At 37.3% G+C, this 14580-nt stretch overlaps 2 protein-coding genes across 8 annotated transcripts in view; both read right to left on the bottom strand.

Annotated features, from left to right (window-relative positions):
- LOC126284944 (DNA ligase 4-like) overlaps positions 1–10088 on the bottom strand; it is a 295121-nt gene extending 285033 nt beyond the window's left edge. For 3 of the 6 annotated variants that reach the window (XM_049984208.1, XM_049984209.1, XM_049984212.1), the window contains exon 1: positions 9674–10088. In XM_049984208.1, coding sequence (XP_049840165.1) covers positions 9674–9713 — 40 coding nt within the window. In that variant the 5' untranslated portion in view covers positions 9714–10088. Of the gene's footprint in view, positions 1–4384; positions 4874–9673 lie in introns of those variants that run through there. The other 3 variants (XM_049984210.1, XM_049984211.1, XM_049984207.1) reach the window with 3 other exon arrangements.
- Positions 1–10104, bottom strand: part of LOC126284945 (DNA ligase 4-like) — a 616842-nt gene extending 606738 nt beyond the window's left edge. Inside the window, exon 1 of one of the 2 annotated variants that reach the window (XM_049984217.1) lies at positions 10053–10104. The gene's annotated coding sequence lies outside the window, so the exon portion shown is untranslated. Of the gene's footprint in view, positions 1–9998; positions 10020–10052 lie in introns of those variants that run through there. The other variant, XM_049984218.1, reaches the window with a different exon arrangement.
- Positions 10105–14580: the final 4476 nt, after the last annotated feature.

Genomic DNA, 14580 nt, shown 5'->3' with positions numbered 1-14580 from the left:
GTCTCTTTCCTGCTGCCACTCCCTTCTTCTCTCTCAGCATAAAATAAGTGGATACCAAAATTTTTGGAAATATTTCTGTAAGGTAGAATGAAACAGTAATATCCCACTTTTCAGTCAGAGTCTTTCACACAGGAGCATATTCATCTTTGTGGTGCTCCAATAGCAACATTTTTCTGCCAGTTTGCTTCTTTTCCGTACCACAACAGAGCATGTCGCTCATCACGAAAAATCTTCATGATCCATAAAACTTTGATAGTTTACTTATGTGGAACTGAAATAAAACAAAACTAATTTTTCACCTCAGATTGGATTTCATATGCACAAAAATTATGCATGTGCTTCAGTATTGTCACAAGGTTCCCAAAATAAATCTGATGACAATGGAGACACTTTAAAGGATATTTCTCCATGTGACATCACTTTATAATCCACATTTTCAACTCACACCAAATTTTACATGCATATTTCGTATGTAGAAGTACGGGAAGTTGGAGCCTCTGTATCTCGGAAACAAATAAAGATATCGAGAAAATTTTCAAGGCTTTTTGAGATAAGGACAGTAGCAACGTGTTGTACAAATTTCAGCCATGTGCTGTGCATAGCCGTCTTGGGATCTGTGGCTCCATATTGGTATGAGAAAATGGTTTTTTTTTTTTTTTTTTTGGTTGATATCTTTACAGAAGCGCCCACAACATAATGGTGTCTACATAAGGTCCTTAAGACCCACTGTAGACTGCATCCAGTGCTGAAAGAATCAACCAATTTCCTCCATTTGTCGAAGCAAGAGGAAATGTGTAATATTTACTATGACCCTGTACTGTAGCATAGCGATCCTGCAATTGGGTATATGATGATGATGATGATGATGATGATGATGATGATGATGAGTCCCATACTTCTTTACAGAGCGTAGGGGAGCAACGCAGGAGACCCGCGCCGCCTTATTAGGCAAGGTCCTAGTGTAGGTGGTTTGCCATTGCCTTCCTCCGACTGTAATGGTGACGATGAAGACAACACAACAACACCCAGTTATCTCGAGGCAGGAAAAATCCCTGACCCCACCGGGAATCGAACCCGGGACCCCGTGCTCGGGAAGCAAGAACACTACCGCGAGACTACGAGCTGTGGACTCAATTGGGTATATAAAAGGTCCCTAACCCAAGAGCTATACAAAACACTTGATCCTACCTTTTTATCAGCAATATAACCCTCTTTTATGTGCAGCATTTCAGAGCATATTAGATGCTGCATGCTGTTGCGTATGTACCGATAGCCTCTCTCTATACTCCTTCCACCTTTTACCTTTCCCAACATCGTTTAGTACTGGTTTTCCAATCGTGCTCTTGGTGCTGAACAGCTGCTTCTCTTTTCTAGGAAGGCCTTTTTAATTCTTTTAGATGATACCTCTCTTTACTCTAGTGATGTATCCTTCTATAGCCTTACATTTGTCTTCTAGCCATTCCCGCTAAGCTATTTTGCAATTCCTGTCAATTTTATTTTTTAAATGTATGTAATCCCCTTTCACCTGCTTCCTTTGCTGCATTTTTATGTTTTGTCCTTTCATCAAATAAATTCAGTATCTCCGGTGATGGTCAAGGATTTCTACTAGCCTTGTCGTTTTATCTATTTGATCCTCTGTTACCTTCACTATTTCTTCTCGCAAAGCTATCCATTTATCTTCTACTGTATTCTTTTCTATTGATGACGAGCAGAGCTAACTGCCTTGATGACTTGCAAACAGAGATGATTTCAGTGAACACAATGCAGTTGTAGCAAAAGTGATCACCACAAAGAGCTAAGAAATGAACAGAAAGTCCACTGCTTCAGTAAATTAGGTAAGGAGGATGACACCTCATTTCTCAGATGGGAGGTAGAATCTTTTAATTCAGAGAATGAGTATACAGAGGAAGTGTTACTCAGGTTCAGTTTAGCAGTAAAGCAGGACGAGAGGATTATTGGTAGTTATCACAATTAGTAAACCAGTAAATCAGAAGGTTAAGATATCACACCTCTAAACAGAACAACTGAACTGCAGATAAAGAGGAGGAGGAGGAGATTACTGTTTAACGTCCCATCGACAACGAGGTCATTAGAGATGGAGCACAAGCTCAGATTAGGGAAGGAAATCGGCCATGCCCTTTCTAAGGAACCATCCCGGCATTTGCCTGAAGCAATTTAGGGAAATCACGGAAACCTAAATCAGGATGGCCGGACGCGGGACAGAACCGCCGTCCTCCCGAATGCGAGTCCAGTGTGCTAACCACTGCGCCACCTCGCTCAGTAACTGCAGATAAACAGAAGTTAATAGAAACAAGCTTGATTACTAGAAGGGCAGTATGTGAAACTTTCAGTAGCACCCCTACAAAATGTCATTACTTAACTTTCGCAAAATACTGCTAAAATCAGGTCATATATTAGTGCTGCAAGATGTATAGAGGATAGTGTCCAGGAACTTGTTTGTTGACATATATACTGAAATAGACATTTTTAAAAAATATTCACTGTTTCTTCAGAAGGAAATCCAAGACATATTGCCACCATGATACAAGCATATACCAAAGATGAGTGATACTGATGTCAGCAGTACCGATATTTAAAAGTAAGTGACATTAGTATAACTCAACCAATGCCCGATGGTTTCCCTCCACAGCTCCAAGGAAGATTTCATTTCTTTGATGCCTCGGGGCATATTCTGTCAACTGATTCCTTCTCTTAGTTGAGTTGTGCCATAAATTTCTTTTCTCTCCAATTCAGTTCAGAACCTGCGCCTTAGTTGTTCGGTCTACCTATCTAATTTCTCATTCTCACATTCTCTGATAACTGTGTGTTGTATTCTTTCGCCCACTAAAATGTTCCAATCTCCCATGGTTATTAGATTTTCATCTCCCTGTACATACTGAATTACGTGTTCAGTGTCTGCATATATTCTCTCTCTCTCTCTCTCTTTTCATTTTCTGCTTGTGACATCAGCATGTATACCTGAACTATTGTTGTTGGCATTGTTTTCTGTTGATACTAGTGAGAATAACCATATCCCTGAAATTTCCACAGTAATTCATTCTCTGCCCTAATTTCCTATTCAAAATAAACGGGGTAAAGGTATGAACAAGGAAGCCACCTGACAGAATTTTGCACAGACCATCATTTGATCATCACTAATACGGGTTAAGAATAATGAAACAAGGTTTTATATGTAGAAGAAATCTGGAGATACTGGAAGGTTTCAGATTGATCATGTAATAGTAAGGCAAAATTTCAGAACCAGATTTTAAATTGTAAGATGTTTCCAGGGGCAAATGTGGATTCTGACCACAATTTATTGGTTATGAACTGTAGATTAAAACTGAAGAAATTGCAAAAAGGTAGGAAATTATGGAGATGGGCCCTAGATAAGTTGAAAGAATCAGATGTTGTTGAGAATTTCAGAGGTAGCATTAAGCAATGATCGAAAACAACAGTTAGAGCTATCTGTCATTCCTCATACCAACTAGAAATTGTGTCCCACAGTCACTCAACTTCGACATCTCACTGTACACCATAGCATCATCAGAAAACAGCAGCAGACTGTTGTCCATCCCGGCCACCAAACCATTTATAAATATAGAGAATGATAGCAGTCCTATCACACTTCCTTGGGGCACTCCTGATGATATTCTTAGTCTCTGATGAGCACTCACCCTCAAGGACAAGATATTGGGTTCTATTACTTAACAAGTCTTCAAGCCTCTCACATCTGGGAACATGATCGTACCTTTGTTGACAATCTCCAGAGGCGCACCGTGTCAAATGCTTTCTGCAAACCAGAAATGTGGAATCTGCCTGTTACCCTCTATTCATTCACAGTTCACAGTATATCATGTGAGGAAAGGGCAAGTTAAGTTTTGCATGCATGATATTTTCTAAAACTATGCTGATTCAGGGACATAAGCTTCTCAGTTTCAAGAAATTTATTATTTTCGAACTGAGAATATGTCCAAGCATTCTGCAGCACATCAATGTTAGGGGTTGTTGTCGTTGTGGTGGTGGTGGTCTTCAGTCACCTTGTCACATCTACAGAGCTGCAAGTTGAGTATTTAGCTTTTCCTGTGCTCTACTAGTAGCATATTTATTAAATTTTGAATGTTTTTTGCTATTTAAGAAGCTTAATCTCACGTTTTGCAAGTATAAATTCATTCAGTATGTACACTAGTTGCTAATTTGTTTTGTTTTGAAGGCAAGCACATGTTCGTTTAGTAAGCCAGTCAGTCAGGCCTTCTGCTGTCGCCTGTTCACACCTCCAGAATGGCAAGTTATGTATTTAGATTTTCTTGTGTTTTACCATTTCTTACATTTTGTGTGTGTTTTTCTATTTAAGAGTTTAAATCTCACATTTTTTTGTACGTACATATACACTCAGACAGTCTGTAGTACAGTTTCCATTCTTCTGAATAACCAGCTACACAGATTGTTAAGGCACCAGCATCCACTGGTGGCCCATCAGGAGGATAGCAAGTTGCGTATCTTGGTTTCTGTCTACTTTCATAGTCTACTTCTTCAGTTAGTCTTGACAGCATGGGTAGGATGTGTGCATGCTGTGTGCAGATGCAGGAGTTGGCAGAAGTTTATGAACAGCTGAATGTGCTTTCAGCTACAGTTGGCTGTCTTCGAGCTGCTGTCTTGAGATGCAGCAGTGGCGGAGAATGTGGTGTGTTGCATGTGACACCCCACATGTCACTTGATTTGTCCACAGGGTGTGCTGCCCTCACAGCTAGTTGAGCAATAGGTGATAACACATGGGTGAGGGTTTGCTAGTTATTGGGGACACAAATGCCTGCAGCTGCCAAGTGTGCACAGTGCAGTCAACCAGCCCTGTGGCACAAGTGATATCCACCTTCTGCAAGGTAGATATGATAAATCTTGCAAAGTAATAAAGAAAATAATAGACTATTATATATCCCTTAACATACTGTATAAACAAATGCATAGCCCTGGAATATTTTCCAGGTGTGCTTAAAGTGTCTTGAGTATTTTCAGCACATAAAAGTAAGTAAAGACTTGCCTTCAAGCTACAGGCCAATTTCCATGGTCCCAGGTTTTAGCAAAGTAATCAAACATAATTTACCAACAGTTACCTGTTTACTTTGAAAATCTAGAAATAGTTAATTGATTACAAAATAATTATTGAAAAAAAAATGACTTGTGTACACTGTTGATGCCACATAACACTCTGTATTCAAATACCTACTTCAAGTGTTTGAGATTAAAGACTTTGCTTGTGTCATTTTTTGTGGTCCATGCAAAGCCTTTGAGTAGGGCATACATCGCTACTAGAAAGAATGGAATCCTATGTCTTTAGATGCAGCAACCTTAAAACTATTAAAATCATATCTACAGAACTGTAAGTACAACAGAGGAATGTCCTGTTTAGAACAAGATCAGGTAAGTGTTCCACAAGGACTGCATCTATTCCTGTTCCTAATAACTTGCATCATTTATGAAGTCCAGTCAAGTGCTATAGGCAGACAGTACAACTTTTCTCCGCAGTAGTAATGATTTTAGTGGTCTCAAAACTTGTGTTTCAAAGACAATTTCTCAAGCATCCTGTTAGTTTAAAGTAAATGAATTCTTGCTGAATGAAAAAAACACATGGCAGACAGCTTTTAAAGACAAGCTTCCATCAGATGGTCCAAGTTATGTTCAGATTTTGGGTACAGTATATTTAGACAATAAATTACCATCAGGCCAACATGCACGTTATATTAGTGTTAAGTTGTCAAGAGTAATTTATCTGTTAAAGTGACTTGTGGATTGTGTAGCTGAAGTGTTGATGTTAGAACATCCTATTTTCATTGTTTCAATACCTAACAGCATATGATATTTTATGGGGAAACCAGTTGTATGCATGACATCTTAACACACAGGAGAAAGCTATGATGGTAATTACTCATTCTTCATAGAAGGTACACACAAAACTTTTGCTTTGTGATTCACACAATCACCACATGATTCATTAGTTACTCACACATTATAGGATATAAAGGAACTGAAAAAATGTAATATAATACTGTAATGATAAACACTAGCCTGTCGTTTTCTTTAAATTATTAATTGTATTGCACCATGTGTGTGATGTTGTCTATTGCTGTATTGGCCTAATGACAATAAAATTATTATTATTATTATTATTATGTTCCTTAAGTTCTGCAACTCAGGAATATTGTATTACCTCTGCAATCTGTTTGTTGTACAGCACTTTATTCATCAAGCATTTGGCTTGCTGTATATCCACTGATCTTACTATGTAATATAACAACAAAAATAATCAATTATTTTTGACAACAATCCAATTACATTTCTTTGAAGTACGGCATATTTCAGTTTTCACCATCAAACGTACAAACAAATCAGTTATTCAACAACTGAAGCAACAATGCACAATGTTAAATTAGTCTCACCACATCATTTACACATATACCATTAACTCTTAATGGTACATCCACTTCTTAGGCTAATGATGAATGCAGAGTTTAGTTTCCTTGTACACCTTCAAGTCTTTTTCCAAAACTCCAGCATACTAACAACCTCCCTCACACTGGTATTTACAGAGTACTCATATGTTCTTACAAAACAATCACACACTACAAAGATCTTTCTGTGAACATGAAGTGCATCTGGAACATGGGATCAATGAGGTAGCTTTTTACAGCAGCATTAGGAGTCCAGTATAAAATATTCAAAAGTGAGGGATCTCTCCCCTAGACGATATTTATTTTACAATATTCTTTGAAGGCCTCATATAATGTATCTTGCCACACCTTTGCAACCAGTATTCGAAGTGCATTTATCAGGAGAATTAGATTCAATTCGCAAATGTCTACCAATTCAGGTTTTTCCATTAAAAACAAACAAAAAAAAAAAAAACCTCTCACATGGGAATGTGAAAAATATACAGACAAACGAGCCAGTGAGTACTTCCCTTAGATCAATACCGCCTAAACACACACGAGACCAACAAAAATAAATAAACATAGCTTTAAAAAATCTTGTTCCTTCACCACGAAAGAGAGGAGGGAATAAAAGGGAAGTGAATGCAGGTCAATCAAGTCCTACGTTATGAGGTAAAAAGCCGGAGGTAAGCATCTCCCTTGTTGTGTGTGCCTGCAACCACTTTCCCTGCTCACTCTTTCTTCCCTCCCTCATCTCTAATGTGAGATCATATTTCTTAAGGCTAGGTTTTATTTATTATCATTAGTCTTTTGAGACTGGTGGCTGTACTGAGCTACTGGCTAGACCATCTGTCTATAGGTATACAATTTATTTTATCAGCATTTCTGTGCAGTTCTCCCACTGTTCACAGAACTTCCTGATGATTCATGCTGCCCTTCTCTCAGGGCATTCAATATTCTCTGTTAGTTCAATTTAGTATGGATCCCATGCACCTAAGATAGGACACACAAGTATTTTATAAGCAGTCTCCTTATTTAGACTGACTGCATTTTCCCAATATAGCTCCAAATGCTGGTTCTATAAATTTTCTCAATAGTGTTTCTCAAAAAGAATATCACCTTCCCTCCAGAGTCCCCATTTGATTTCCTAAAGCACTTACATGTTGCTTGAGCCTACCACTAACAAATCTAGCAGCCCGCCTATGGATTGCTTCAATGTCTTCCTTCAGTGCAACTTGGTGTGTATCCCAAACACTGAAGCAGTACTCAAGAATAGGTCACACCAGCATTCTATATGCAGTTTTCTTTACATGTGAACCACTCTTTCCTAAAATTCTCACAATAAACCAAAGTGGACCATTCACCTTCTCACATGCTCGTTACACCTCACATTGCTTCGCAAACTGACTGTACGGCAATGAGTTTGTTCTGATGAGTGCCCAGTTTGTTGGCTTCCTTTTGGGGAATCTCTTTGCTGAGAAGTGTAACAATATTGGGAGGCAGTCTCTCTGAGATCAGTACTAACTTCCCAATCAGCAAAGATGGTAAGGTCAGGCACACAAAGGGAAATGTCTATAGCAGTGAACAATTCTGTTGCTGAGCAAAAGTGCATCTCCTCTGGTAGAATTAGCTTCTCAAATTCTCGGCTGTTGAAGCAGACGTTCATGGGCAGCAGTGGATATGTCATCGGAATTAATTCTCTTGAAGCCTCTGTGTCAAGTGGGCCATCTGGTTTTAGATAAATTGGTATGTTTGCAACGTACAAGCAACTCTACACATGCATTAATTTATTTAGTTCTCCTTTGATATTTGTGCAAAATAAGTATAGGAATTAAAACAATTTTCCACAGTAAATAAAAATCAAGGAAATGAGGCTCATATTTTTCTGGAAGTTTTAATGGTAACCCATTTCTTTTCAATTACGAAATTTCTGAAAGTCTAATTATAAATTTTGGTACCCTTTAATACTTCATAATGCCATAACTGCATACTCTGTAATCATTCATTTACACTTCCTTACATACACACCTAATCACAATGATAATTAACTGGCCCATGCACTTTACAGCCACACATTGGTCAAGAGCTGCTTTAATACTGGTAGGCTTACAGCAAATTGTATTCTGTCTAAGCTCTCATTAACATAACTCATTAATTTAATTTATCAAATTGCACCAAAATTACCAAGTACCAGCTAACCTCAAAGAAACACAGCAACACCATATAGCAAAATGCAAGTGAAAAGGTTTATCTTACAGATCATTCATAGTATTGTATTTACAATGGTAGTTCAGTCATGCATGACAAAGAAAACATTTACTTTTAATGTGAATAGACCTGTCTATGACCAAGGGACAAAATCTAGATTGAACATACATGTACCAAGAAATAAACATAGAGCTCAAAACAGCATGGTCCACCAAAGAATGAAATTGTACAATAAACTGTTAAAGACGATTAAGGGGATTTTAAAACTTTCCAAATAGGCAATTAAAAACTGTACTTGTTGAGAAATACACTTTACAGAGGACAATTACTTAGCTAACACACAGTATCAGTACCAGTATCATACATAAATTATGGACAATGTATGGCAGGGCCACTAAATTACTTTAACCCAGTTTGGGACAACATCTAACACGAGTAAATAATAAAACGTTGCCCTCAATTCGCAATGTACTTTTGCACTATAATTTCTCTCTCTCAGTAAAACATTAAAAAACGGTATCTTATGATACTGGCATTTGAGCCTCTTCCTGGGCTTCATATCTCTCACTGTGGAGGGATGTTGACTCAGATGTTCAGGGAAGTAAGCTGAAGATGCAGCAAGCAATACATAAATAAGACATCATTGCCTTGATCTTGACATCAGCTGGTATAGAACAAGCTTTCTTTTATCAGTGAATAACACTTTATATAAAGCGAATGAGAGTACACTATTATTAACTGGCTGGCTTTGTATTACAGTGGATGGAGTTCTATAATCGGCATCCGGTCATCCTCATTCAGAATTTGTGATATCCCTAAACTAATAAAAACAAGTGCAGGGACGATGCTATTAAACGGTCAAGGGCGGCAAACTGCACTATCTTTGTCAAACTAGGCCTGTGAGTAAATAAATGTTTGTTTTTGTGGCACCCTGAAATACCACAGTGCTATACATTTCAGAGAGTGACTACTAATTAGATGTCATTTTAGCACGAAATTTACACGATAAATACTACTCTTAAATATACAAAGAAACTTACAGTATTTCACTACAACTATTCGTTTCCCCGACAGGAACATAAAAGTACTTGGTTGTAAAACAGTTCTAAGCAGGTTTTCTAGCTGTCGCTCGCCTACGTAAAGCTGATCAAAATGTATTCTTCTGCAAATGTTTACACCCTCTTATCAGAAAAATTTATTCATAATTTGCTCTAGAATTGCATACTACTTAAGAAGGGTTCCTGACAAATCAATGTGTCACATACAGAAATATCTTCTAACAACAATACTGCATACAGCAATTTCAAATAATTTAAACCTGTGTTATTCACTACATTGATTTTTAACTGATACAAGGACTGTCACCTCGTATCGACAGACAAAACGCTGGAATTAAAAATTTGTAAACAAGCGCAGCACCTCATTCCCTGTCACTCCACTTGCAACTCTGAATGCGAAGTGCGAACACAGATAAAGCAAAGATACAACATTAACACATCGCAAGAGAACTGGAAGTGTCTCGCACGCCCGCCACTAAAAAAGGCGACTTAAGGCCCCCGTAAACGATAAAACGAGTTTAACACAATTGTTGTTATCTGGCCATGGGTTTACCAGGCAAGCCCGTAGATATTCAATTGAAACACGGTTTGTCAGTGTAACCTTATTATGAAGAACACGCTATTCTTGTTAGTGTGTATTTTGACAGTAGTTACAGAACGCCCGCAAGTGCAGACAAAGCAGTTCTGGCATTGACTTTGGCACCGTGTTTCCATGAAAATACGCTAAACGAAATATTACTCTCAGAACGCGATATTACGTCAACTTTCTTTGAGTGGACAGTGAAACTTTTTAAAACTTATAAAATCCCTCCTAAAAGAGCAAACTTTCGGTGAAGTTCGCTCTTGCCTAGCCACGGATATGTCAAACAAGCCCTTACGCGCAATAAGAAAGCTTGTCAATTTAACCTTACTTTTGAAGCAAGCACTTTTCTTGTATGCTCTATTTTGGCACTAGTGGCAATGGCTACAAATGCAGATAAAGAATTTCTAACGTTGCACCTGGCTTTGTGTTTAAAGAAAATAAAAACAAGACGCCGGTCCAGAGAATGGTTAAAATGAGAAATATGCAACTGGAAAATGTTTCACTCAGAACCGGTACATCAACTTTCTGCGAATGGACAATGAAACGTCTAATAACTTATTTAGCGTTACTTCGCCATCACATTGAAAAAGAAGACACAAGTATGTGAAAATTTATTCTCTTCTACTTGGTCCTCTAATGATAGGTAATTAAAACACCGCAACGTGGGAACATGAAACCCACGTTGTGCGTGGGAGAACCGGAGAAATTCGATTTCTATTATTTCATTCCGCTTCGGTTTATGTCACTGGAAGCGTTATAAAATATTGATTTTGTTCCTAATCTCTTCATGCGTAGCATACGGTTGGAAAAGATATGGTACTTATACCATTTTGGTAACTGTAGGTGTTACTTCGTTTTTACACTTGATCGTAGTTTTCATAGCAGTGGAAGCCCACGTTACAGTGAGATAAATTGTGAGAAAACAATTTTTCACTAACAAATGCGGCGAAACGTCAAGACAAACAACGTCCGCTATCTTGACAAACTTTCTGTAAATCAAAATTTCTCTTAAACACGTCAAACTGCACCTACTCGGTCAGATATTATGCACTTATAATTAAGTTCAAAATGTTTGATCGCTTACGGTAGCCTTTACTGCACTGACGATTCTGAGCGGAAATTGACGTAAAGTGCCCATACCCACATGGCTTCTATACGTATTCTACAATTCTGGAAGCAGCTGTTAAGAAATGTGCTACATTTTCCCACTCCCATAGACCTTTCTTATTCTCATTTCGCTCGCTTTCTTTGCTATTCTTTGTCTTTTGCTTCATATTCGCCGCTGGAATTTGCTTATATTTATATAGCTTACACTTTTAAAGAGATGAATACAGCTACCAGGTTCAAAACGATGTAAGTTGCAGTAGTTATTCGGAGATGGATAGGCTTGCACGGAACAGATTAGTGTGGAGAGCTGCATCAAACCGATGTAGAGAAACTCGAATATTGCACATATCCTCTTGTTTCATAAACTTTTCTGCACATCTGTGTTTTAGTAACAGCAATTGCTTGATTTGTAAGAAAAGAAGTTCTGGTACAGTGACCTCCCAGCATATATTTTCGATGTTCAGACCTCTGAAAAGGATATTTTAAAACACTTTTCTGAGCATTTTAAAGTGTAACTACAACACTTGTTTTATATCGCTTCGCCGGCCTGAGTGGCCGAGCGTTTCTACGCTCTACAGTCTGGAACCGCGCGACTGCTACAGTCACAGGTTCGAATCCTGCCTCGGGCATGGATGTGTGGTATGTCCTTAGGTTAGTTAGGTTTAAGTAGTTCTAAGTACTAGGGGCTTCGTGACCTCAGAAGTTAAGTCCCATAGTGCTCAGAGCCATTTGAACCATATATCGCTTCAACAGCAGCAAAAGTTCAATCGAACAACATCTCAAAATCTCCAGTTATGATTTTTTTTTCCTTTGAGGTACTGGTACGGCTGTCTGTGCGTATTGTAACAAATCAAACACTGGTAACAACTATGCTGCAGTATTTTCGTTGCTACATATGTACAAGATGGACAATTTACTTTTGATAGGTAGGTAAAATAAATGTATAACCGTAAATGTATTGATATGAGGCACTTCATATGTTGAAAAATATCGAGACATGGTATTATGAAGTCTTGTATTGTAGAGATAGATAACTTCTGCTACTTTAAGTTTACCTGTTTACAGGATAAGTGCTAGATAAATTTCAGCTGTGCTAGAGTAAACTGTACGAATTGTCACGACAAAGTTATCATACTGGTACAAGTACTACACACATAATAATGGAATATCACTTTCAAGGCATTTTTTAAAGTACAAATTTAGTCATATAAATTAAAATTTTTGGCAATAAATTTACAAACAATCAAAGTACTCATAGAAAGTTCTGCTTAAAAGGTAATTTTTAAGCTCAGTCTTAATTTTTACTTCATCTATTATTTCCTTCATGTACACTGGCAGAGCATTGTAAAGTTTTATTCCAAAATAACTTACATGCTTTTGGGTTTGTGTTGTCCTTACCCTTTCTACATACAAATTCTTACGAGTTCTAGTATTATAATTATGGCAGTCCTCATTTGTACATAGATTTTTCATATGTGCTCTTGTACACAGAATGCTTTTAAAAATATACAGCGATGGTATTGTGAGTATTTGCAGTTCTTTGAAAAGGGGCGTACAATGAGTTCTTGGAGAGTTATGTGTTATGATTCGTATAGCTCTTTTCTGAAATTTGAAGATATCTTATAAGCTTGATTTAGTTTTACCCCAGAACACTATGCCATAAGACACGATGGACTGAAAGTAAGTAAAATACACTAGTCTATTACAGTCCGTGCTGCATACTATAGATAATATCCTCTATGCAAACATGTAGAATTGAGCCTCTGGGATAAGTACTTGAGATGGTCTTTCCAGCTTAAGTTTTGATCAATGTGCATGCCCAAAAACTATGTGGATTGTACACTCTCTATCTTTTTATCCATTAGTTTTAACTGGAGGTCCATATCTTGAGTTGCTTTGCCATACTGTATATAATTTGTTTTACTTAGATTAAGTGTTAACTCATTAGCATTAAACCAATGTTGAATATATTTCAGGACTATAACAGTTGTGGCAGTTAATGATTTTTTATCATCAGTTATAATTATTCTAGTGTCATCTGCGAGCAACATTAATTTGGTAGAAATATTAGGATTTTTTATGTCATTTATATAAAGCAATAATAATAAGGGACCAAGAACACTGCCCTGTGGGACACCTATTTCCAATTTCTTTGCATCTGAGACCCACTTGATTTTCTGATTTTTATGTTCGGCGATGATTTCTACCACCTGAGTTTTATCTTGAAGGTAAGATTCAAACCACTGCTTCACAACTCCCCTTACACCTATTTCCTCCATCTTGTTTAACAGAATTTTGTAATTTACTGTATCAAAAGCTTTAGATAAATCTAAGTTAATTCCCACTACACATTTTTTATTATCGAGACTCCTGACAATCTCTTTGGTATAGGCATGGATAGCTGATTCTGTGCTGTTGCCCGAGCGAAATCCATGTAGATTGCAGTTTAGAAGTTTGTGAGCATCTAAGTAATTTATGAGTCTGGTTTTCATTATTTTCTCTAGAATTTTTTAATACGATTGGAGAAGGGATATTGGTCTATAATTTTCTACCTGTATCGATCTCCTTTTTTAAACGGAGGTCTAACCTTAGAGATTTTAAAGCTCTCTGGAAACACACCTTCGCTGAAAGACAAATTGGCAATATGTACCAGGGGCCTTATAATTTGTTGGGCATCTTTTTTTATTATTGACACAGGCACTTCATCCACACCTGCAGACATTTTTAATTTTAGACTTTATCACCTTTAATATTTCATTATCATTTGTGGGAGTTAACAACATACTACTGTCTACTTTTGGGGCTGTTAAATTCTCATGTTTAATAAAGTTTTTACTTAATGACACTGGTACACTTAAAAAGTAATTATTAATGTAATTTGCGAGTTTCATCTTTTAGTTCAATATTTTCACTATTTTTGAGTACTATTTCCATATCCTTTGAGGCCCTTACCTGTTTTCCTTTTCACAATTTCCCAAATAGTTTTTGATTTATTGCCTGATTTTCTTATTAATTTATCATTACTTAGTAATTTTGCTTTTGTAATTAGTTTTCTATATATTTTTTGTAATTTGTTACATGTTGTTTAAACTTGGGGTCAGTCCAACTTTTCAGTCTATAGTTAAGCATTTTCATGGTCCTGGAGGAATTTCTAATACCTGTTGTGATCCAGTATCTAGAATGTGTATGCCCATATGCG

Source organism: Schistocerca gregaria, chromosome 8 (genome assembly GCF_023897955.1).
Source record: "Schistocerca gregaria isolate iqSchGreg1 chromosome 8, iqSchGreg1.2, whole genome shotgun sequence".
NCBI lineage: Eukaryota > Metazoa > Arthropoda > Insecta > Orthoptera > Acrididae > Schistocerca > Schistocerca gregaria.
This window is presented reverse-complemented; position numbering and strand designations above follow the sequence as displayed.